This window comes from Centrocercus urophasianus, unplaced genomic scaffold (assembly GCF_019232065.1).
Source record: "Centrocercus urophasianus isolate 14NV4802_14NV808 unplaced genomic scaffold, USGS_Curo_1.0 seq_32, whole genome shotgun sequence".
Classification (NCBI taxonomy): domain Eukaryota; kingdom Metazoa; phylum Chordata; class Aves; order Galliformes; family Phasianidae; genus Centrocercus; species Centrocercus urophasianus.
The window spans coordinates 9,688,268-9,713,568 of NW_024884889.1; the positions used below are offsets into that span (position 1 = coordinate 9,688,268).

Below are 25,301 nucleotides of genomic sequence, written 5' to 3' on the forward strand. Positions count from 1 at the left end.
TAAGGTTTTGACATCAGCAACTTGCTGACAGGGTGTGGTAGAGATTTTTTAATAGAAACTGGTTTGCATGGAAACCAGCTATATCAGTAACATCATTGCAGAAGAACGTGCTGTATTCATCTTTATACCTAATGACATAAAATTGTGTAAGTATTTACTCTGTTTATTTTTTTCCATAATTCTATTAAAGCATAGGTGGACTTCCTTGCCTAAAATCTCACCAATCCGCATTATTCATGTCATTTAAAAACGTCATCAAATACTGAGAAATGTCATTTTTAGCCTTTTCTTTTCAGGCCTTCTGAAGTACAGCCACTGTGCAACATATTTATTACAGCCCCGTGCAGACAAGTTTCTGTGCTTTAGGAAGAGTCATTGCTGCTTCATGCCACCTGTTCCAGTTTTTTAGCCTCAGTCACGCAGCTGTACCCAAAATTGCCCCCCTGGTGGATATATTAAGTAGGGAGATTAAAAAAGAAGTACTTTGTGTAGCATTTGTTTAGCCTACTTTTATTTGTTGTCTGCAGGTAATGTACATGTGGGTAGGATTTGTGTAAGAAGAACTCATGCCTGAAGGATTTAGCCACGTGTAAGAGAACATGTAGCAAATGTGTTTCTCAGCAGTGCCCATGGCCTGCTACTGTTTAGTCACCTACAGGGTCATGGTGCAGCCATGCAGCTTGCAGGCAGAGTTCACTGGCTATTGAGCCTGGCCACCTTCCTGTCCACAAATGAGAAAGTTCCATATAAAAATTCCACTATGTGCTGAGCTACTCAACCTTGTTGTCTTGCTTTCTTACTGTACACCCGCCTGCCTCTCTTTGCTACATTTATTTTTGCCTTGCCTGATCACTGTCCTTCTGTACTACCAAGTCAATGGAACTTCACCAGGCCTTGATGCAAGCAAGTTGTTGATCTAGCAATGGGAGCAGCGTGGGGCAGTTCCCTATGATGTGGCGGCAGTAATGAGCCTCAAAGTCACATGGCAACCCTGTCCCATTTAGCCCTGGTAAGCTGTGAGGATAAGGGAAGAATATAAAAGATAGAGGCTTGGTGGCTTGGAAAGACAGAACAAAATGCTGGCAGGGCCTGGTGTAGTGGAAATGCTAAGCCACAGCCTGAACCAGTGGTTGAGCACCTGGTGAGAAGGCAGGACCAACCCAGGGGAGCTCAGTGCCTGCAGTGCACCTGAGTGACTGGAAGGCATAGAGACAGGATCTACCCCTTCCCAGACCTCACTTAAGGTTGGCAGTGAAGGTAAGGGTATCTTGATGGAGATCCCTGCCTACTTGAGTCCTTCCAAAGGTAAGTAGCTTTTTTTCCTTTGTTTTTGTGTCTATGCCTGCTGTGTTTGGGCTTGTTCTCATTTGTTGTAGTCTAGGATTGTGCCACCCCACTACTACTGCTGTACTTTCCATCATGTTATTGTATTACACCTGATTACACCCTCTCTGCTGTCCCACGTGCAGTACTTGATGCCAGCAAGGATGTCATATGCCATTTTGGGTGCCCTTGCACATAAATAGCCAATGGCAAACTGGCAAAAGGCTCTCAGCAACTTGGTCTGATTTTGAAGTTGGCCCTGATTTGAGCAAGAGTTCAAACAAGATGCTCTCTAATGTCTCCTTTAAGCCAGAACTACATCGTGTCTAGAGTCATTATTTGTTCTGTCTGAGTCACAGCAGTGACTCTGCTAACACTGTATAGGATACACCGTAAAGAATGTGGGATGGTGGAAATCATGTCATGAGGCACAGTATGCAAGCTAGGTTTCAGGAAAGGGCTTTTCTGTTCCAGAAAACAGGATGTGAACTGGCAGTTGACCTACAGATGTGTTTGGGTGGTTTTTTTTTTTAGAGATTTTAAACTCTATTCCTTCTCAATATGTTACACAGGTAGTTTACAATGCCTTTATGGTATAAAAGAAGAAAGCAGTCCTTTCTATGGTGGGATGTTTGCTTCTTCCCAGTTCATGTACAAATACGTAGGAATTGTGATGAAAACTTCATTTTCAAGGCTTTATTTAATTTTTAGAAAACATTTTACAGTAATCTGTTCCCTCTTCAGATCTGGTATGTAACTTCTTTGTAAAAGAGTGAAGCAGCTATATTTTTATACATATTATTGCCTTAAGCCTTATTTTAGACCAGTACTTTTGTCTTGTGAACAAATTAAATAAATGAACAAAGTACTCTTTATGGTTTATATTCATGGTTCAGATTTTGATTTTCAGTTGTCATCGTGTTTCACTTTGGGTCATGATATGGTAGGACCTGCACATTTGGTTCTCACATGCAAAGACAAGCCTGAATACAATACAAAAAAAAAAGGTACAAATATGAAAAGAAAATTCCTGATTCTATACATTTTGACAATGATTAATCTGGGAAGTATGGCTTGATTTTCATGCTCATCTTCTTCATTGAATACCATGACCCCTTCCAGTTCATCCATACAACACCATCATCTGTACCGTGTTTTGTCATATCCCAGCTGTAAGTCCCTCCCCAGTAGTATCTGCCATTGGGGTTGGCTGCATGGCAGCGATTGTACCACCATCCACCACCATCTTCTTTGGAGCACTGTTTTCTTGGATCTGTAGTTAGCCTGATGAAGTAAAAACGGGAGTTGAGTCACAGATGAATGTAAGCAAATAGATCTGAGTACATATGTGTCCCTGTACTGAAATTTTCAAACTACAACCAATACTTAAAATCTCATCTGAACTTCCTGTGAAAGACTGCACTACTGCAAGTATGTGCTATGACAGTTAAAATTTCAGTTGTGTCTCTTTGGGAATTACATTATGGTTTACCAATTGATAACTACAATTCTTTCATCATCTATCTCTCCCCTCAGGACTCATCTCTGTATTCCTACTTAACCAAAACAGTACTCTTAAGCACTACCACCATCAACCTCAGATAATGAGAATATTGTATTCAGAATGACATTTTGTCTATGGTAACATCATTCCTGGAATCAGTACAATTCAGTATTCCTGTTCCTTACTTGGCTATAGAGCAGCACTAACACAGTGTAGATTTAACTCTTCTTTCGCTATGCCAATTCTGCCTTAAGCTGCATCAGAACAGGATGAACACTTGGCTAGCAAATTACAGTAAGAAAACACATTTTAAGATACTATAAAGTGCTGTGCAAACTAACAGCAACTTAGTTGAAATATTCTGTGGGTTTTTTTAAGCAGATATATACAGCCTGGAAATTTCTTTTAAATGCCTAATGCAAGTACATACCATCCATCATTGTCTCTGTCATAAGTACTGAAGTACATGCCATTGTGAATTGTCATTGTCCTGTTTTCTCCATACAACTGTGAAGCTCCTTCCATCAGAGCATTGCCTGCATTGCCTTTGTAGTTACTAACAGAAAGTTGATATTTGTTTCCTTCATTATGTATGGTGAAACCTCCATAAAGAGCTGATACTTTATCACCATTCCAATCTTCCATTTCAATTAAAACTTTTGTGGGTCCTATCTTGGTAAGTTGGCTGATTTTGTCATTTCCAAGCCAGTATTCACCTGAGAAGTAACAAAGGAGAGATTGGTGAAATCAATCTCAGAATATACTTCAAGGCAGCTTTATGATTTGCCTGCAAGTCTGTTGAAGTTAATTTCAAAAATTCAAAGAGCTTCAAGAAGTACAAGAAAATTGTTTCACTAAGCACTGTTCACATTTCATGCTCAGTATTTTACCTGGTGTATCACAGTATTTCTTCCCTCCACTCTTTGCAACATTTCCAAATCCTTTCTTATATTCATCCCATGGTCTTCCAAAATTAACACTGCCATCCTGGCGATTCTGAATCAAAGTCCAGCCTACAGGAACAACAGGGCATAGATTAAATAATCTAATCTTATTTGGTAAATTATGAAAGGAGCTCTAAGTCTTAAGATACAGCCCTTCTACCATTATCTCAAGATGAAGGGAGCAAGTGACTTCTTTGTAGCATGGCGGGTTATGAGTTCAGCACTGCCATTTTTACTCACACTGCAGCACTGCCTTGCTTCATGAGGAAATGTAGAAGAAGCAGAAGGTAAAGAAGCACCCCAGATCTTTTTATATAGCATGTAGTAACAGGGTAAGAAAAGAACTAGATCTTCCACTTCTGTCCACCAATACATTGACAATTTTAGCTATATTGATATGTTTTTATTTACCCATCCCTTCACACTTGTTCATTCACAGTTTCATTATACCAATATCCTGCTGGGTATCTGACAAACATGACCCTTTTGAATGAGTCAGACTTAATTCTCACTAACTGAGAAAATTGTAACTCCATATTAGTTTGTATAAATTGAAAATTATTAGTATGTTTGTTCTGTTTTAGTATCCATATTAATATTCTAATGACATTGTTATTTCACACTAACCTCCGTTATCTGTTTCCATGTCACAGTACACTCTGTATGGCTTGGTAAAAGGATCTGGCTGGATGATGTACATTTCGGACGTTTCACCTCCCTTTCTGTAAATATCCTCACATTCTGCAATAAACCGGAGACTCTGTTACTAAAGGAGCTCTGAAACCCTTGATTTGCTGATTACAAGGAAATGCTTTCAAAGAGGTATTTAATTCTGCTTTGATTTTAATATCTATAATACACCATTTGGAAGAATCAAGGAAGAAAGGACAGCATACTTGTATTGTTCTACATATCCAGATAGGCATTTCTAAAAGTTCAAGCCAAGCTACTGAAGACTGTATATATTTCAATGACTTTTTGAATTAGACAAGTTTGTAATAGAGGAATCTTTCGTAACTGAAAAAGAAATGAAGGATGCAACTAGGAGAGTCACAAAAGTATCACCTTCATCTTACTGAAGGTGAACCTGAAGACCAGATGCCAGGTCTGAGGGTTTTTTCATATTAGAAAATTATCCATCTTTTCTGCTACCTTAATCATTGCTACGGGTTTCAGAGAACAGACACACCTATTGAATGGTGCATCCATCAGCTTGCACAGTGATATAAAGGTAAGAAGAAAGAGTTGTTATTGTAGTTAAATGAGTACCTCTGCCTGAAACCACCGGGATGTTACAGGAAGCAACACATGGGGAACGGCAGTAGTCTGTCTGGGTTGCAATTGCATTCTCCAGTTTCTGTATCTTTTTGTGTAAAGAATCTACGACTGCACGGAGGACCCTGAGGCTAGAGGGGATGTTATTGTCCAGGTTATCCTTTATGTAGTCATAATGCAATTCCACTTCTGTGTTATACTCAGAAAGTATAATATCATTGTCTAGAAAAAACAAATAGATGAGAAGTAGGTTAGTTTTCTATGTTCTCCAGTTATGAAATGAAACAGTTATGAAATGAAAAACAACCTATAAGCATAATTTGAAGATCTGCTTGTTTTCTTAGTGGGAAGGAAGGGTATGCATGTATTTTGCTTGCTTTTTCCCAAATGTAAAAAAAAAAATTACATGGAGATGCCTGGAAAATTATTTCTTTGTACTAAAATGCTTCTTTTTTGGCAAGCTAGTAAACTTGATGGTGTTGCTGTAAGAACTAGTTCTTGCCAAAGAACTACAACTTCTTCCCAAGGAGCCATGCCACCAAGCTAGGAGCTGGACATAAAGGAGTTTTGGATGGATGAAAGATCACAGTATCACAGAATTAGGAAGGCAGGTAAAAGAAGGGGAGCCCATACATTCAGAGGCCTCATATGAATGTTGGCTCAGTATAGGATCCGTGCCTTTGCCTCTCTCAGAGGAATTTTTTTAAGATTTATGATTACATATTTTTAACTTTTAAAGTTTACTGCTAGCAAGTAATAGTAGAAATCCTATTTCAATGGAGCTGCAGTATTATTAACGTTAATGATTCATAACAATAGCATACCTTTTCTCTGTTTTTGTGTCTTCACCAGTTTATCATCTATCATATTCACATACTGATACATAGTTGTAGAGGTGTCAGAAAATTTGGCCACGCTGTCTTTTAGATCACGCAGAATTGATGTCTCTGTTTTTTCCTGTTTTAGCAGTGTCGCTTGCAGCTCGCACCCGGTTGGACATAGTACTCCCTTAAAAAAATAAAAAGAGCTGTGTATAAAGATCAAGACAAAAAGAGAAGTTTCTAAACTAGTCAGCAAAGGACTACACCTTTGGAAACGCTGAATAGTTAGTAATATTTGACCACATATTTAAGCATTTAGGAAAGGACTCAAGACAACTATCAGCTACAACGAATCTGCAGATTGCAGATGAGGAGAGTGCTTAGTCCCCCAAGAGGATCTTTTTGCTGAATCCCTTGGGCAAAGTCCCGCTTGTGTGTCCAATATATGCTTTTAGCTGTTCTGTACAATTAAATGTTCCTGGAAATAAAGAACCAGCACTAGGACTACTTTCTGTCAGGAACAAATGGAGCCTGTGCATGTTACTTGTTCCTTTCTTCTCTAGCCTCAGAGAATCAAAGAGCTTTTCCACAGCTTGGGTATGTGTATCTCTCATAGGAAATGGCTGCTTATTAACAAATGGTCATCTCAAGAAGCTGAGCACTGTGGAAGCACGGCCAAATTCAGGTGGAAAGGCACAGAATTGGGCTGCTTTAAATGCACAACCATCCTACACTTGGCAAAGAAAACGCCGCCTTCAGCACCCTTCCAGCCAAACAGGCAGACACTTACCAGCTCCTCAAGAGGATGGTTGCAGCCACCAGCATCGGGGTAGATGGTCCTCTCCTTCTTCATGCCCTGCTTGTCCCTCTTTGGGGGTCGGGGCTGGTACCCGGTGCCAGAGATGGGGGGTGCCACGGGCCTGAGTGTGGGGGCTGCTTCCTGCCGTTTGTCCAGGGGTCGGTGGCTTCGAACATCAACCTGAGGGCTGTCCTCCTGCAAAACCGGGCAGAGAAAGATCTCTGAGCCTGGGCTGAAGCCTTTCTGCAGCTAAGGCCCGTCCTGGAGAGAACGCTGCCCCTGCGCGGCCACTACTTTGCCAACAGACACAGAAGGCCATCTTAACCACGTCACTTCTTTGAAAATCTTCCATCATCTTTAGCCTGGAAGTCTAATAGGCTGAGCAAGGAGCCCGAGCCATCTGTTGAAATGAAGCCTTTCGAATCATGGAACAACTGCATCAAAATCTTCAAACGCCTCCAATCCCATTAAGACTTAGCTACGAATAGCAGACAGGGGTAAGAATTAGAGACTTCAAGGAGTTCGAGATGTAGGCAGCATGCAAATCACAAAATGGATGCAAAAGGCTAAGCAAGGTAATCTCACCAGCAGTCAATGCAGTCACGTAAACACATCCTGCAACAGAAAATAATCTCACTGCTGGTCACCCTGACCTATTTCATTTTGGCTGGGATTTTCAAAGTATAAAAAAAACAAATACTAAAAATATAAATAAAATTTCTCGTTAAAATATTTTACTCAAAGCAAACTTAAATACAGGTTAAATTGTTACTTTAGATTGATCCTCGCTGCTTACCTTTTGGTTTGACAATGATCACCTCTCCCTTTCAAACATTAGTCACATTTATAATTTGGAAATTCATTCTTTTTTTTAAATGTCTGCTGAGTCCATAGGAAAAATAAATCCCATCTTTTAGGCAGGACGCAAATACACATTTCTATGCCTTTGCACAACACGGAGGAATTGTCTCAAACATCACTGGCCAGCATTACTAAATAAATACCCTTAAACACATTTAGCTAAATAACTAATCTTACCAATTTCCATTCTGCATTTGCACAAAGAAAGAAAGGAAATAGAAAGTATATCCAAAATCGAAAAATAGCGGTAGCATAGTAAGATATACATGAAGAAATAATTGAAAGATTATTTCTTTGAGCCACAGAAGAATATACACGTATCATTTTCTAACTGAGCTAACTCACACAAGCCAAGTAAGCCATGCATACAATTAAATAAAATTTATCATTCTCACTCTTATTTTCATCAATTCTAATCAGTATTACAACCTCATTATCATAGTCAACAGATGCCTGGGGTTTAATGGCAGGGATGCAGAGCAGGAGCAGCAGGAGCAGCTTCATAGTGCTGCCTGCTTGAGCTGCTCGCTGACCTCCTGTCAGCAGCTCTGACAGAGTGAGATCCACTATGTTCCTATATATGCACATGGCCACGCCAATTTTTCAGCTTGACAGTGATAGGATGAACCCTTCAGAGCAATGACTGCTCTGTTAATATTTAACCTTTCTCTTCTCTGTGTGCCTGAATACAGTTGATGTTGAGCAACTTCTCTGGACAACTCTTATCTGCGTGTCCCGGAGACCTCTGTGGCTGCTGGCATTGACTAAACATTTAAATCCTTAAAAGTACGTCCTACACAGGTTACACAAGAGTACCGTATTCTCAAAAGTCACAAGTCTTGTCAAACAGCTCAACAGGTGAATGTCCAAAGAGAAGAAATGCTGTCAAACAGGGACTCTGACATCTCCTTGCTTGTTTTTTCTCTGCTGAAAATTTGAATGCTTCAGAAATATCATATTAAATTTGAATTAAATTTATCTCATACCGAATGTCATGGTCTGATAGCACCCGGGTAGATATGCAAGCCTTTGGCCTCTTTCAGTACAGTACATCTGGGTGAATTGTTTTTTTCTCATGAGGAAGCAGATGTAGTACCTCAGTGGATATTGTAAAAATTCACATTGATAGAAGATTGATGTTTTATCTTTACTGATAAGCCCCCTTGTGCACTATGTGGTTAAAATATCTTCAGTAGCATCTTAAAATAATGCGGTATGAAGTTATTTGTAATCAGTAGTGAAATAAACGAACGCTTTCTGGTGCTTTTTAAGAATATGGCATATTGCTGCTCTCGTGTAAATGGTTTTAACATTTCAGTGTCCGCATATCCTATGCATTTCTCATGTATCATAAATTAAAAATAACTGAGTTATAGTGAATTATTCAAGTGTGCACACATCTCTTTGATTTCTGAAGACGTTAACAGAAGCAAGTTATGGGCTGAACTTCCATTTCAGAGACCAAATGGATGGAGAGGTTAATTTTCTGATAAACAAAAACAGAAATAGCTAAAATTGCTTGTTTTAGGCCTTTTTCCTGTATTTGTGCTGTTGTCAGAATTCTGGTAAACTATGGAGATTCCCGAAATATGAGAAAACAGTTTAACCTGACTAGTTTAATCATTAAACAGCTTGGCCCAGAATTGGCCATGGCTCAAGCAGCTCTTACTCTCCTGAATCTGATCCCTTGCAAGACAACATCTCTAACTCTGTTAGATTTGGAAGAACACAAATTAAAGGAACCTGTCTCTGGCCAAAACTGTTGTCATTAGCATGTTATTTATACGTACATATAAGAGCCAGTTAAGTGCCAGTCAAGACACTGTTTGCCCGTCACTATTACTGTTTCTGGGCATTCCTCAACCTTAAATGCAATTTTCATCACACCATACCTGGCGGAAAGTTCAGTCACCACCATTTCATGTGTAAGGCAGAGGCACAGTGATGCGAGCCTCTTGCCCAAGGCTTACAGGTAGGGGAACAGTGGAGATCTAGCCTGGGGTCCCACTAGCCCTGAACAAGGAACTTGCCTTTAAATTATCCTTCCTTGGTCCACATGAATCTTAACAATATTCGTCTTGAATTTATTCTGAAACCACCACCATATTCTGCAGCAACTGTAGGTGTCCTTTTTCAGGCACTCAATGATCTTTGGTCTGTGGTGGCCAAAGGTGGCTGCATCCATGCCGAGCGTGTTTGGCCTGGGAATCCCCCAGCTTCATCTGCCTTCTGATAGGATTTCCCCTATGAAATTCAGCCTTTGACTCTCCCCACTCCAGTACTTTCATTGGCTTCCCAAAGAGGGTTAGCCAGCTGTGCCTGCCAAGGGAATTACCAGGAACCACAATGAATGAGCCATATGCCTATTGTGCCAAGGCTTTGATGCTTACAACCGTTACAGCTAGGCTGACACTGTATGAAGACTGGATAAAGCCTCATGAACAACCAAGAACATGGATTTATCTTCTAAAAATGGTGTCAAGGAGGCTTTCTCTCCAAATAAAACACCTTTTTCCATGTGTTTTCTTCACTTCCTCCCCAGCTCACACGGTTAATGAGAAGTTCTTCCTGAACTCACATAGTGGTGATACTACAACAAATCTGCTATGAGGATCTACGAAAAGAAAGCACTGACCCGATGATGTTCCAGGACATCTCTTTGTACACTGCTTTTGTCCTAGAGAGCTACTTACTGGCAGAGGTGTATGTGCGTGTTTTTAGGAATGAAATTTTGTGTGCTGCCTCTCATGTTTGCTTTGCCAAATCATCTGCCCGTGGTTCAATGCTCTTTACACAAACCCCATCCTTGTATGTTGGCTCCTCCAGCTTGAATATGTTCCAGAGGTAGTTTTGGTGAGGGGGAATAGAGCCTTCTTGGACTGCTATCAGTAAATGTAATTTTGAAAGGAATCCAGTTGTTAGCAGTTGATTTAGAAATGTCCTTTGAACACAGTGGTATTGTACATGTCATACTGTGACAGGAGTACTCTAGAATTAGATGTTCTTCTCAGGTGTCCTCTTTCCTTCCCTTTACTGGTAACAAATTATTTCAAAGGCTTCTCGTAAATGAGAATTAACGTTATGTTCACATTCTGGAAGTAAGCAAATTTGTAAACATGTATGGGGGGGGGCATCTATTTTGGTCATTAAGACAACACTGAAGTGTATGCAATGCGCCTTTTATCTTTCCATTAGGGTAAAAAATGACATGGCTTGTTCTTCTTGGAATTACAGCTAGAGCTGACACGCAAGAACACATCAAGTAGAACACACCACATTGGATTTGAAAAGGACAATGAATATGTTAGTGAATACTGCCAGCGTGGTTTAACAACTGCTTGGAATTAACCTGCTAGGAGATGAAATAATATATACATGTAACACAGATAAATTTGACCTTTCATGTTTTAAAGCGTTGCAAGGACATCGAGGGATATGACTCCATCCCTAATAAGCACCTGAGGGGAATCCTCACTTATCGAAACAGAGAGTAACTACAGGGCTTTGTAAAACCTAACGATGCAGTAATGAAGAGCATACGTACGTGAAGTTTCCTTACAAAATACAGATTATTCTTTTCCGGGATGGCTACGAAGGTCTGCATTCCAAGGCAGGTTTTCCTTTAAAGATGCATTAAAAATGGGCCTGATTCACTTCAGCTAAACGACAGAACGCAAAGCGCCAAGCCTGGGCTAAAAAAAAAAAAAATAAAAATAAAAAATAATAATAAAAAAAGCGAACGCTGTCACGTGACGTGGACCGACGCACTCAGCGCACGTCCCCGCCCACCGCGCGCCCGGGATCCCTCCTCAAGCGCAACATCGCCCTCTGGTGTTGCAGACCCCCGGCTGCAGGCCGCGCGGGGCTCCAACCTCCACGGTGCCTCGGGGCGCGCAGCCCGGCGCCCGCTCTGCGCGTCACTTCCGGTGAGGTACGGCAGGCGCCGGAAGTGCCTCCATAGCTGTCGGCGGGGAGAGGGGAGCGAGGAGCGACGGCGCCATGGTGGAGGTGAGGGCGGGTGGGGATTCGCGGGGTGGGAGGCGGGCCCCTGGCGGTCCCTCGCGCCGCGTCGCTGTGGGGATGGTCCGCCGCCGTGCCTCTGCCTGCCCGGGCCGCTCCTGCTGCTCTCGGGAGGCCGGTGGGGCCTTTCGCCGGTCTCCTGGCAGCGGCGTGGAGTAGCGGGCTCGAAGGCCTGTGTCAGCTCTGTTCTTCTGTTACTGAAATGCTGCTGGTAGGACAAGATGCCCAGCAGCTGCCCTGTGTAATAGTCTTTTTACAGAGTGTAATCGCTGTCCAAAGCTATCTGTGTTTAGCTCCTGTTGTGGAGGTATTGCGTTACCTACTGCTCCTGTTGCAATAAGCAGTCGTTTGCTACTATAATTCCTGCTGCTTTTTTCAGTCGCACGGAATTCCTAGCTTCCTAGTCCTACTACAGATGTTCTTTTCTTGATTTGGTATCTAGAGTTTGCAGCACCTTTCTGAGCAAAAAGCTTCGTGCAGGTCTGCTGCAATAGGGGAATGTAAAGTGCGGCAGAATGGCTCGATGAGTGGGCAAACAGAGTTTGGGGCAGGAAAGCAGAGCTCAGTGGAGGAAACCCCAGTGTATGGAGCATGGAGGCTGGGCAGCTGAATGATTCTGGAGCCAGAAGTTGTTAATGTGGCTTACAATCTGTTGCTGCTATTTGTGACGTGCAGAACAAGTACAAGGAGTTTCAGTTTTGTGTACTGAACAAAGAGGCTCATACTCTGTTTAGATTTATTTAGTTTTTGTGCCCTGGGAGGAAGGTAGGAATTAAAACTATAATTATGTGATGCTAAGTAAATATTCTGTGTAAGTTAATAGCTGGTTTTATTTTGAGTAGATGTTGAATTAAAACAACTAACAGATAGACTTAAATTTTTGGTTTGTCAGAGCAGCAGTGTTTTCTTTGACATAAATAGAGTTATATCATATGTAAGTCTGAAATTGCTACTCACTTTATTTTTCAGACTTCAGTTTTTCATTTAAGCATGGCTAAATTTATTTAAATATGCTTTATTTTAGGAAGTCCAGAAGCACTCTGTGCACACACTTGTGTTCAGGTCTTTGAAGAGAACCCATGATATGTTTGTAGCTGATAATGCCAAGCCTGTGCCGTTAGATGATGAAAGGTGAGTACTGTGGCTGAGTTGTATTTTGTTAGTGATGGCTCTATCCAAGCAGGAGTTCAGATGTTTAGTGCAATTAGCAGTTAAGGGAATTAAAGAAAAAAACAGAAAGATTGCAATGTTAGCTGTATTAGGTGTCTCCTGTTTTTAAAATATTTCAAAACTTCATAGCAGCCAAAAATCAGGGTTTGATCAGGATTGTGCTCTGTTTTCCAACAGCCACAAAGTAAAGATGGCAGTGAAGCTGCGTACTGAGTACGGCTCAGTGTTGCACATGCCTACACTTAAAGAAAACATGAGAGAGAAAGGAGGCCCAGCTACTGGGGATCCATATGGACATAAACAGTATTCCGGAAATGAAGGTTTGTTAATCCTAGCAGTGTATTTGTTCTTTGCTTTGTCACAATTTCACATTGTTAATCTGTTGGATGTAGAAGGAAATAAAAATAACTGGTGTTTTCCTTGCAAGAGTCACAAGAGTTAAGTGATTCAGAATGAGGAGAAAGTTTGTTTCCACGAGGAAATAGTAGGAGACTTAACGGGTTAGTAAAACAAGTGTGTTTTAAGGTAATGCTGGTGTGTGCTGTATTTGGGTATTAGAAGGCTGATAAAGGTTGAGGACGTGTCATTTTATTGTTTAGTTTTGTTTTTTCATATAATTTGTTCAGACTTCCTCAGCTGTGCAACTATTAGAACAGAAAAATCATTAGTTGGAAACTAGTAGCTTTGGTTAGGTTATATGAAATAAGGGTGCATTGGGCTGATCTGCATAGAAGCTTCTAAAGCATGTCCAATGACTTTTTATTTTAGCTGAGGATTTATGTTACAAAACACGTCTGTTTGAAGATATTCTGTGACTGAAAAACATTCAGAGGCTGGAAAATATTTAAGGAAACAAACTTTTGCTTGCATTTTTCTTTTCCAATGTCAGGCACATTTATTGGCCTTGAGTAGCTTGTGTCAGACAATCATACTGCTTGTGTAGGTGGCTCTTCTTGCATCTACTTCAGAAGGCATCTTTGACAGCATGAGCATCTTTCTCATGGGAGAGAGATTGTTCCTGTTGGTAACAAATGGTGCGACCGTTTTTAAAAGGCTGAGCTCTGGAAATCTGAGATAACCACAACAACTAAAATCAGTGTCAATAAGAGGTTTGTAAGTGTATTACAATAGAAATGATTGCTTCTGCTGCTTTGCATCACCTACTCTGTTGTACTCAATTGGGTTTGAATGCATTATTTTGTTGATCTTTAGGAGAAGAACTGGAGTATGTGATAACTGGCACGCATCCATACCCACCTGGGCCTGGTGAGTAAAATTCTGTGTTTGAATCAGATATGTCAAGGTGAAACTGAAATGTTTTTTGTTGCTGTTTCTTGTTTTTGCCTTGGCATCTGACAGGAATATTATCTTTGTTGTCAACTGCCAGAACATTGGCTAGGGAAAGAAAAGAGAACTGAAAGTAGAATAAACTCTCCAGTCTACACCAAACATATACTTTGAAAAATGGTTTTGGGTGTTTGCTTGGTTTTTTTTTGTTTGTTAGTTTGATTTTCCTAAATTAATCTACTCTTCTTAGGATGAGAGCGGAGATTACAAGCTCTCCTCATTAGGAAGAGATTAAATGCTCTCCTCATTAGGAGTAAACCTTTCACTGCCCCAGGATATCTGCAGTAATGTAGAGAATGTATAGTAATAAATAGTGCTGAAAGGGCAAGACAGCAAATACTTGTCAAAATATTGTTTCTGTGGTGTTTGGAGTTCACAATGGTTGAGGCTGGATAAAAAGCATAGCTATTGCTTGTTTGTTTGTTTCATTTCTGATGACAGAATCATATTATTTTCTACTCCAGAAACTGTGTGCTTCTGGAGGTAGTAGAATCATGATGGAATGGATTTGGACCAGAATAAAAATTACTGTAGATTTGACTCCAAGAATAGCATTGAATGATGGTGTTTAACATTACAAGTGAACGATATGTCCTTGTACACAGGGGTGTGTGTGAGTAAATGTGTTATGTAACACCTGTTCCTGAATTTTCTTTTTAATGGTTGCCTTTGCTTTTGCTGTGCTGTTTTTTTTTTAGGTGTGGCTCTGACAGCAGATACTAAGATCCAGAGGATGCCTAGTGAATCTGCAGCTCAGTCCTTAGCTGTATCTCTTCCCGCTTCTCAGTCCAGGTGCTGCTGCAGTACTTCATTCATGTTTGCATAATCTACAAGAATTACAAGGCAAAACAAAGTACTTTGAGTATTCAGCTTTGTGAAATATCTGAAAAGCTGATCGAGTGGTTGGCAACCCTGCCCGTGGCAGGGGGTTGGAACTAGCTGGCCTTCAAGATCCCCTCCAACTGAAGGCATTCTGCGATCTGATTTTAAGGTGGCCAGGCATCACCTTGGTGTAGCAGCGTTTTTTCTTGGCTGTCTCTAGAGGCAATGGAGAGGAGGGGGAGAATGGGGAATTTAGATCAAATAGCAGACAGAAAGAGGAGCTTGGTTTGCAGGTACTTGTTGCGTGTTGAGTTGATCAGACACTGGAGCAGGCTGCCCAGAGAGGTTGTGCAGCCTCCATCCTTGGAGATGTTCAGGACTCAGTTAGACACTGCTCTGTGATAGCTTCTCACTTCTTAAAATACAGAGCTGATTTCGGTCAGTTGACTGTTCTCATTCAATGTAGGTTGGATGCAAATCGGACAGCTGCCGGTGTGGGAGAGATTTACAGACATGCTGGGATATCTGAGCGCTCACAGCCTCCTGGGATGTCTGTGGTGAGTTTGTTGCATGTCTGATGTGAAATATTGGCAGGTGCTCTTTGGTTTCATTTCTGTACTGTGTGGAGATCTCCTTGCTAGCTAAACTTCATTGGTGTTGAGATGTCAGGGCAAGAAAGTTTTAAATTTTACTTGAAGAGGTAAGTTAAGAAATATTTGCCTTGCTTGAAAGGTGTAATTTTTTTTTTACAGGCTATGATGGAAGCTGGCGGAACCAAAAATTCTGCATTAGTACCGAAGAAGGCTCCAACCATGCCCAAGCCTCAGTGGCATCCACCTTGGAAACTGTACAGAGTAAGTTGCAAACTTACATTGTGAACACCAATGTGAAAATGTATGAATTAAGTTCCATTAGGGTTTTGTTTGAGCACTGTTCATCTAAATATAATTCTCTGTGTAAACAGAGCTTCAGAAAAATCTTCAGAATGCTGTAGTGTCAGGTAAATACAAAGCTAATTGTTAAAAGCAGTTTTTCCTGGAAACACTTGAACACAAAGGAGTATGTGTTGATTCTGCATACAGCAGTGTGAGAACACCTCTATATGGAAACAGAAATTGCACTTCAGTGCAGTCTGCAGAACTGCGTGTGTTGAAGCATTGTGTTATGATTGTAGAAACTTCTTTGTAGGAGCAGAGACTTTCCCTATTGCAAGTTTCCCAAGTGTGATGTAGGGCGTGTAAATTTCCAGTGGTCCCATCATTTAACTGAAGTAGAAAGAAAAATAATGCTCTCTTCAAATCTAGTTTGAGATTTGGTTGGTTTTTTAGTTTGTGTCTTTGTTTTTGTAGAGCATGTGTTTCTTAGCTAATTCTAACAGATTCAGTGTTGGAATGGGAGCTGTGCTGTGTGATATGTGGCTGTTATTTCAGATTTAGGAATTCTTTTCTTTTTCTGAAGGTTATCAGCGGTCACTTGGGCTGGGTGAGATGCATTGCGGTAGAACCAGGAAATCAGTGGTTTGTTACTGGCTCTGCTGACAGAACTATTAAGGTAAGAGGCTGGATGAAGTTAGTAGCAAAGGAAGCTGTGAAGGTTTTAGTTTTTCAATATTTAAAAACTTCTATAACCCTTGGGGAAAAAAAAAGGTCTTGGTTGGTATAGACAGAATGCTGTGCACACAGCTGCAAAATATTTTTCTTTTACTTCAGAGTCAGAAATGGAAGAAAATTTGTGGAGTATCACTAATACTTGAGATTTCACTTGTTGTATGTTAGCAGCTGGAGAGCAAATGTTTTGGTTACTGTGATTTTTAATGTTAATTGACCTTACTGCATCTTACCTGGACTGTTTGCCCACACTATTGCTCTGTAGCTTCTAATTGTCTACCTCAAACTACCTGTTTTGGTGCAGATTTGGGACCTTGCTAGTGGCAAGTTGAAATTGTCTTTGACGGGGCACATTAGCACTGTACGAGGTGTGATAGTAAGTGCAAGGAGTCCTTACCTCTTTTCCTGTGGAGAAGACAAACAAGTGAAATGCTGGGACCTTGAGTACAATAAGGTAAGCTGTAGTTTCTGACATTGCAATTAACTGGTAGTGGCAAATGTAAAAATAAAAGTGTTGGAAATACTGTTTTAAATGTTTGGTTAAAACATGCATGTTTTTAATTCGTTTAGGTTATCAGACATTACCATGGTCATTTAAGTGCTGTCTATGGTTTAGACTTGCACCCAACAATAGATGTCCTGGTGACGTGTAGCAGAGATTCAACAGCACGAGTAAGTATAACTGTGTGTTGGAGCACCTTCCATTTGTAGAAGGGGCTAGTTAGCAGGGGCTGAGAACACGTACTAAAAGGAGAACATGACAGTTCATGTTAACTTTGTCTTCCTTTGTAGATGAAAAAACTAAGCCTTCAATTGTACCCCAAAAATTGTACTCCAAATTATTCCTTAATTTATTAGATAGACTCCCTAAATATACAGGATTACTAATCTGTGTGATTTATGTGCTTATCCAGAGATTTAAAGGTCAGCACACTTCTCCCCTTGAAATTTACCCACTGGGGCAGTTCATCTTGTGAACAAAACAATTTAGATACCTAAACGTATGGCAAGGAGTTAGCATCATCAATTACAGTGTCTAGAATTGATAATATGCACACCCTTCTTGGCCTATTTGCTTTTCTTTTTTTTTTTGCTGTGGTTTCATAGATTTGGGATGTGAGGACAAAAGCTAGTGTGCACACGCTCTCAGGACACACAAATGCTGTGGCAACAGTGAAGTGCCAGGCTGCAGAACCACAAGTTGTTACAGGTAGAGTGGACATGATTTTGCAAATATCATAAGTAATAAACCCAATCTTAGCTGTATTTGTCTTGTATTTCTGTGAGGTTCAAGCCTTTTCTCTTTGTTCATTTATTAAATTCATTTCTCATTCGCTTTCTTTTGAAGATGGGCCGTGCAGTGGTTAACTGTAGCATCAATAGTGTGACATAACGAAGTATGGCTATGTGTTGTTTGAATGTCTTTCTGCATTTCCCATGCCATAGTTCATAAAAAGTGCATCTTTTCCATTATGTCAAAATTGGAGCTGCAGCAGCAGGGATCCATAAGCAGGGGATTTCTCAGATACTGAAAGGATAGAAGGTAAATTCCTTGCCCTGAGCTCTGTCCCCAAAGGTGTTTGGAGAAAATCAGGCTTGTGTTTGGATGGGCTGGCATCCAGGGCCTGCTCTGCCACAGCTTTCTCTGGAGAGGAACAAAGGGCAGTAGGTTATCTGGCTTTGAAAATAATGCCCTGCTGAACTGCATGCTTCTCTTTGAATTTCAAGCTGTGCAAAAAGCTATCACAACTCAGTACCTTTCTTTTCTGAAATGGAATTAATGGCATAGTTTCCTAACAGAAACATCAATGATTTTATATTTTTCACATATGAAGTTTTGTCTGTTTTATGAGCACAATAATAAAAATAGAATAAATAGTGGGGTTTTTTTATTTCATTGCAGGCAGCCATGATACTACCATACGGCTTTGGGATTTAGTGGCAGGGAAAACTCGTGTTACTTTAACAAACCATAAGAAATCTGTAAGAGCAGTAATACTACATCCAAGACAGTAAGTTTTCTTCGTTCTTTTACCCTCTCATAATTCATGGTGTGGTGCTGGAAGGCCAGTGTGGGCCCTGATTAGGAGTAGCAGGGCATAATAATGAGAAAAAAAAAAAAAAACAAAAAAAAACCACAAACAAACCCAGGAAGCATATAATGCTTAAAAATGTATATCTCAGTAAGCTATTTGTGTAGCACCTTTACTGCTCCTGGCTTCCCAGGAATTGGTTCTCATACTCAGAATATATTACAGTGCACAGAATTTCTTATGCATGTGCTTTGCCATGTTCCTTGAAAAATGAGCAATGCTGGGCATGATAAAGCTAATAATGATGTATGTAACTGAATGATTATTAGCAGAAGGAGACACGTTTTTGTAAAATTTCACAGGTATAAATACTACTGAAAGAGGTGGTGATTAATACAGAGTGATTTGTTTTGTAATATGTGCTTCATGGCTCAAGATGTTTCAATCTAAGTAGCCTTAAAAAAAAAAACCAAAACCTTCTTGTGGGTATTTAATCTTTGAAGCAGGTGTGGTTTGCAGTGCTTAGGTTAAGATAACTCTGTCTGGATGCGTCCCAAGTTTCTTCAGATAAATTACTGTTAAGACAATGGAGAAAACAAATTTGCATAGAATTCACTTTTTTTGCTGTGCTTTGTCCTTGCTTGTGTGGCTTTGAAAACCAAAACCTGTTTTCCCTTCTGATTCCTTTGCTGATGACGCCCTTCTACTGAATTTCTCAGAATAACAACAAACAAAAATATTAGCTTTCATGCTGTCCAAAGAAATGTTTGATAGCCCCTTATCTATCTTCAATATGCTGTGCTTACTTTCTTTCAGTTACACATTTGCATCTGGTTCTCCAGATAACATTAAGCAGTGGAAATTCCCGGATGGAAACTTCATTCAGAACCTCTCTGGTCACAATGCCATTATCAACACACTGACTGTAAATTCAGATGGAGTTTTGGTCTCAGGAGGTAAATAAGAAATTGCACATTTGTATTCCTTCCCACTCGCTTCTCAAAATGTATGTGTGACTGAAGGATCTTAAGGTCAGGACCCCTTAGCTCTCTTGGGCTTATGAACCTGCTATAGACTGCATCTTCATTTTGAACAAAGTAGAATCCCTTATATTTTTTGGTGCTGCATGCCCAAAAATGTGTTTGAAAGCTGCAGAGTCCATCCTATGTGATCTCATGAGTTTGAATTACAGAATCACAGAATTGTAGGGGTTGGAAGGGACCTCCAGAGATCATCGCTTCCAACCCCCTGCCAAAGCAGGTTCCCTACAGCAGGTAAATTGTTTAATATCCCCTCAGAAGACGGGAAATTGGGATCTGACTGGGACACATGTGTCACGTTGGCTGCTCCGTTAGTGGCGTGTTGGCGCAGTGAGAATGGATGGAGGATGTAGAAAGCTTGTTGTGCTGCTTAAATCTGAGCACGTCCTTGAGTTGTGTGCATACCTTTGGTTGGTTGTTTTAAAGTAGATTAGAAAGTGATACTGTATTGCTCCAAATTATTGGCAGGGCCTGAGCTTTTACCTCTTGGTTTTGTTTGTCTGATCTTTTGGTTGTAAAGAAGACTCAATTAACTTTTCAGTTTAAGACAGATTTCATGGGGTTTCTCAGAAGCAGATTCTTAAGAGAAGCAACTGTTCTCAGAGCAGCTCAGTTATAGCTCAGTGCTTCCAACTGGGTTTGACCCCATTTGATGCAGTGTGTCAGGTAGTCTGGAGCTGGGGAGTGAAATGGAAATGCATTAAGTAGGAGTTGTGGAAGGGAGTTAATTATATTGCCAGCCTACCGTGGCTATGTTTTTAACTGTGTATCAAGGGCACTTTTGGTTTTAAAATGCTATCAGGGATCTCTTTGACAACTGGTGCATTCACAGTGAGGGCACAAACTACTACCAAATACTGGACTGATCTCATACTTAGTTCTGTGTTATTTTGAAGGCATTTCTAAAAGGTCCTTGTAGACTTTAGTGCTGTTGAGGCTTTCAAAAAACCTATTACTTCCTCACGCTAAACAAACAAACAAACACTGTTACTTTAGTGATTATCTGTGATTCTTTTAAAAATTAAAATTTGAATATAATTCTCATCCACTTCTACATCTCCATGCTACTTACAGCAACCTTATAGAAGTTTGGGCTGACTTAAAATAAGTTGAGGTTATTTTAAAGTGTCTTACCTTGAAAACACCCTCTTGAAATATACAGATTTCTTGTCGAGCTGGCAGCTGTGGAGAAAGGAAAGGTTTAGATTTGGTTTGGCTAAATTGGCTAAATTACTGTTGGGGTAAAATTGATTTTTAATTGAAAAAAAAATTGCTTTAAGAGTATCCTTCCAAATACAGATTTCAGATTGAATATCCTGCTGCCACTAGCTGTTGCAGCAGCAGTAGTTTGGAGTGATATTTGAAGTAGTTCCTCTACAACTGATAGGTGTATGTCTCATTCACAGGTTCCTTAATATAAGGATAATTTGTAATTTCTGTAATTTCCTTGAAATCTGTAATTTCCTTGGAGGCATGATGCCTCAATTTTAATGGAGCTACTGAGCACAGAACTTAATGTTCAGAATACCCATCCTTTCTTTGCTTCCAAAGCAACGTACTGCCTTGTGGGCTATTTGATTCAAAATGGGATGAGATTCTGAGGAAGCCTCACCAGCCTGCTTAAACAAGATCAGTCTTCCTTCTTAGCTAAGGAAAACAGGAAACCTTATATGATGTAACTTGCCCTTGCAGCCCAGAAAGCCAACTCTATCCTGGGTTGCATCCAAAGAATCGTGGCCAGCAGGTCCAGGGAGGTAATCCTGCCCCTCTGCTCTGCACTGGTGAGACCTCACTTGGAGTACTGCCTGCACATGTGAAGTCCTCAGTGCAGGAGAGATGTGGACCTGTTGGAGCACATCCAGAAGAGGGCCACAAAAATGATCCGAGGGGTGGAACACCTCTACTGTGAGGCCAGGCTGAAAGAACTGGGGCTGTTCAGCATGGAGAAGAGAAGGCTTTGGGGACACTTGAGAGTGGCCTTCCAGTATCTTAAGGGGAGCTATAAGAAGGGACAGACTCTCCAGCTGGTTTTGGTAGGACAAGGGGAAATGGTTTCAAAGTGAAAGGGGGGAGCTTTTGATAGGATATAAGGGAGAAATTTGATACAATATGGGTGGTGAGGCACTGGAACAGTTTGCCAAGAATGTGGTGGATGCCCTTTCCATTCAAGGCTGGACAGGCTCTGAGCAGCCTGATCTAGCTGTAGGTGCCTTGTTCTTTGCAGGGGAGCTTGGCTAGATGGCCTTCATAGGTCCCTTCCAACTCAGACGATTCTGTGTCCCTGCTGTGCTTGGATTGTTGCTTTCAGTTTTGGACTCAAGAGCTCTTTGCTACAAGAATGGTATGGAGTTGCTCAGACATGTGCAGTGAAGAGACTATGAAACAAACAGTATGAGAAGTGGCTGTGGAAACTTGCTCACAAGGCTGTTTTTAGAAAAATGGCAGAAATGAACTGGGGGAAATGCTAATTACGTTTGCTTTGGTTCGTTTTTAGCTGATAATGGTACTATGCATCTTTGGGACTGGAGAACTGGATACAATTTCCAAAGAGTACACGCAGCTGTACAGCCAGGCTCTTTGGACAGCGAATCGGGAATATTTGCTTGTGTTTTTGACCAGTCTGAAAGCAGGTTGCTAACTGCTGAAGCTGATAAGACCATAAAAGTATATAAAGAAGATGATACTGCGGTACGTCAGAGTGTCTCTTTTATGTCTTTTCATGAAATCACCAGATTTGAAATAAATTTTAGGCACATCAACAAGGAACATGTGTACACCCTGTGGAATCTGCTCTGTTCGTATTTGAAAATAATGTGTGTGCATGAATCTAAAGAGGACAGCAGCTTCCTCCAAATTTCTTATCGACTGCTGTAGAGCAAAGGAGTTGCATGTGCGTCAGCTCTTCTGCACAAATCATGTACCATTAAATTTGGACAAAACTACCCAAAATAATAATGTGCTTTGTGTTCTGAAGGTGCTAAGGGATTTTTTATTGTAATCATTAAAACATGAATTAGCAAGAAGATTACATTCTGTATATTGTATTTCTGTATACGATATGGGTTAAAAATTGTCCCAAACAAACTTCTAGCATTTAGAGTAAGTAGAATATTTTCGAACTGATGTTTTCAACTCTGAGTCCATTTACCAACATGGAGGAGAATAGACTGTAGGTTATCAGAGTACAAATAATGTAGTGAAGCATACAGTGTAAAGATTTTTTTTTTTAATGGTTATTAAAGCTTTTTTTTCAACTTTGGGATTGCTGCACTGAATTAGACTTCGAGCAACTCATTTTGCTAGTTGCAAACTGTAGGCACTGTGACATTTGCCAAAATCTGTGTGTGTCAGTGGAAGGACTGACTGTTTAATTCCTACTTCTGTGCTTTGATCACTACAGAGTTTTTTCTGAACTGCTACCAGCAACTTTATGCTCAAAAAAAAAAAAGAGAAAAAAAAAAAAGGCAGGAACAAATTCTGCTGTGTCTTCCAGGCAGGAATGATAATGTAATTTAATGTGCTTAAATGAATTAGGTAGCTGTAATGTTGTGTATATGTCCTATGTAAGTAATATTTTAGACTAACCTCTAATAACAGATTAGTCTTGAGTTAAAAAATAAAAATCCTTACAGAGGTTCTGTTCTTCCCTTTTAGACTGAAGAAACTCATCCTATCAGCTGGAAACCAGAAATTATCAAGAGGAAGCGATTTTAATGCGACAACACACTTGTGCTGTGATTTTTTTCTGGCTTTTTCGAGAGCTTTCAGTCACATGTTCTGTCTACAACAGAAGAGCAGGAAGTCAGCAAATCTGTGCTTTTTCAGTGTGTTTTCTAATAAATTTCATTTCTTCCTTTTTGTCTTTTTTTGGGTTGTGTGATCCCAGCAAACAGGTTGCAGCTATCAGCCTTCTCTTTGGCTGCATGTATGTGGAGCATGTGTGGTTCATGGAGAGGATAAATGTGCAGGTGGTTGCTTTTTTTTATATGCCTCTACTGAGCGTGGATCTGAAAAGATTTGGTGAGCTGGGTTTTCTGCAAGACCCTTGCTTTGCTCCAAAAGTAGCTGAGTTTACCATAGATTCCATCTACGGGACATTTATTGAGTGGCACTTCTAGATTTTAGAGCCATGTTGTTTACTGTGTATGTGCTTAGTAAATACTGTAATGGAACGTTACATGTGCTAAAGTACAAAATGAGAGATTAACAAATAAAGATCATGGCATAATACAGTAATGTGGTTTCCTTGGAAAGCAGCACTCTGGCTGCTAACACATCCCCAGTGGCTGTGTTATTAAATGAAACTGATTTTCCAAGTGATTGATTTTCTTTCCCTAGGAAAGCATTCGGTATGCTACTTCATATCTTTGCTTATTTCGTTTTGCAGTGGACCTGATAATAATGAAAGCCACTGTCAAATTATATGGCTTTGTTAGCACTGGGTTAGACCAGTCGACTTGATAAATCACGTCTTGCTTTCTTTCAGTTATCTGAAGTATTTGTGACATTCAATTACAGGGAACTTAAAAAACTGAGGTCTGAAGAAGAGCTCTCAAGTGATTCCAGCCATGGTTTTATTTATTTTTGACTCCCTGTGATCTTAGGATTTGAAGCATGGATATGCACGTATGTATGAAAGTTTACTGACACTCCTGAGGGGACAGATGTGTCATTGTATTTACAGTCGTGCAACTAGCAGTAACCACGGAATGCTCTTTGGTGTCAGTACTGTTCTTCATCACCTGCTAAACTTTGTTCTTCGGATTGCTACACTTGAGAACTAAATAGGAAAGGATGGGAATGGCATTGTTCTTAAAAAATTTTCTATTTTTCATAATTCTAAAATATGGATTGAAAACAAGCATTCACTTTATGAACAACCATAATAATTTCAGTTCACTTAAAATAACTTCCAGGAATTTTAAAAATTCCATTTCAGTTTCTTGTGATGTTTAGAAGTGACGTTTCAAGGGGAGATGGGAAGGAGAGAGTGAACTACAGTAATGTGCTCAGTTCCCTTTAACCTCCTTCTCTTTGGGTGTCTGCCTGGCTGGCAGTTTCTCGCTCATACAGCATTAGTTTTCTTGCTGTCCTGAAGCATGGAGAACAATGCACTGGTAATTCTTTGTAACAAAAAGAAGAAAAAAAAAAAGAATGCTAATAGAGGGTATTTCCAGGTTGTATCAGACACCTTTTATTTGGTTGTAGCACAGCACTTCTTTTATATCATTGCATCTGTTTTCATTTTAATTAATTTAATGGGGTAAAATGTAGATGATGGCCTGTACGTGTTTTGTACCTGTTGCTAGTGCTTTGTTCCAGAAATCCATGAAGCATTTTGGTGTTAAATAGAATTTTATTGCTTGTAGTTAATTTCCTATAGGAAACCAGCGTGGAGAGGAATAACTTGGAAGAGGGTATTTTCTTGTAGTCGTCTGTTTTTAACAGAAGTGTCTGTTTTGATGACTTGGGAGCAGTGAGTAGAGGTTTTCGCTCTGTTCTTGCACATCTTTTCTGTACTCCGTATCATTTTTTCCACTGTTTGTCACTTAGAAAAGAGGAGAAAATTCCTCTGCAGAGCCTGTGTTTCGTCCCTGCAGGAATCCACCAGCACAGGAGCAGCAGTTGCCACAATGTTCGCTGTAGAGCTGGTGGTAAAGATGTGGTTTGGAAGTGAAAGGCTGTGTCACCACTGTTTTGAGCTGTACTTTTCCCTTTGGGCTCTGTGTACGCTG

The 25,301-nt window shown here is 40.3% G+C and overlaps 2 protein-coding genes across 2 annotated transcripts; one reads left to right on the forward strand and one right to left on the reverse strand.

The window, feature by feature from the left end:
* Positions 1–2,004: 2,004 nt before the first annotated feature.
* Positions 2,005–8,130, reverse strand: FGB (fibrinogen beta chain). Its single transcript, XM_042829824.1, has 8 exons — positions 7,957–8,130; positions 6,658–6,861; positions 5,871–6,054; positions 5,041–5,268; positions 4,399–4,512; positions 3,718–3,840; positions 3,258–3,543; positions 2,005–2,607 (listed from the first exon to the last, which is right to left on the reverse strand). Exons 1-8 carry the CDS (start codon positions 8,113–8,115, stop codon positions 2,379–2,381), a joined length of 1,527 nt encoding a protein of 508 aa, XP_042685758.1. The 5' UTR covers positions 8,116–8,130; the 3' UTR covers positions 2,005–2,378.
* Positions 8,131–11,463: 3,333 nt separating this feature from the next.
* Positions 11,464–23,799, forward strand: PLRG1 (pleiotropic regulator 1). The gene is made up of 15 exons (XM_042829795.1): positions 11,464–11,535; positions 12,572–12,678; positions 12,895–13,037; positions 13,930–13,983; positions 14,763–14,856; positions 15,353–15,443; positions 15,639–15,740; positions 16,345–16,437; positions 16,798–16,947; positions 17,064–17,165; positions 17,601–17,703; positions 18,397–18,505; positions 19,343–19,482; positions 22,061–22,254; positions 23,221–23,799. The coding sequence occupies exons 1-15, from the start codon at positions 11,527–11,529 to the stop codon at positions 23,278–23,280; spliced, it is 1,551 nt and encodes a 516-aa protein (XP_042685729.1). The 5' UTR covers positions 11,464–11,526; the 3' UTR covers positions 23,281–23,799.
* Positions 23,800–25,301: the final 1,502 nt, after the last annotated feature.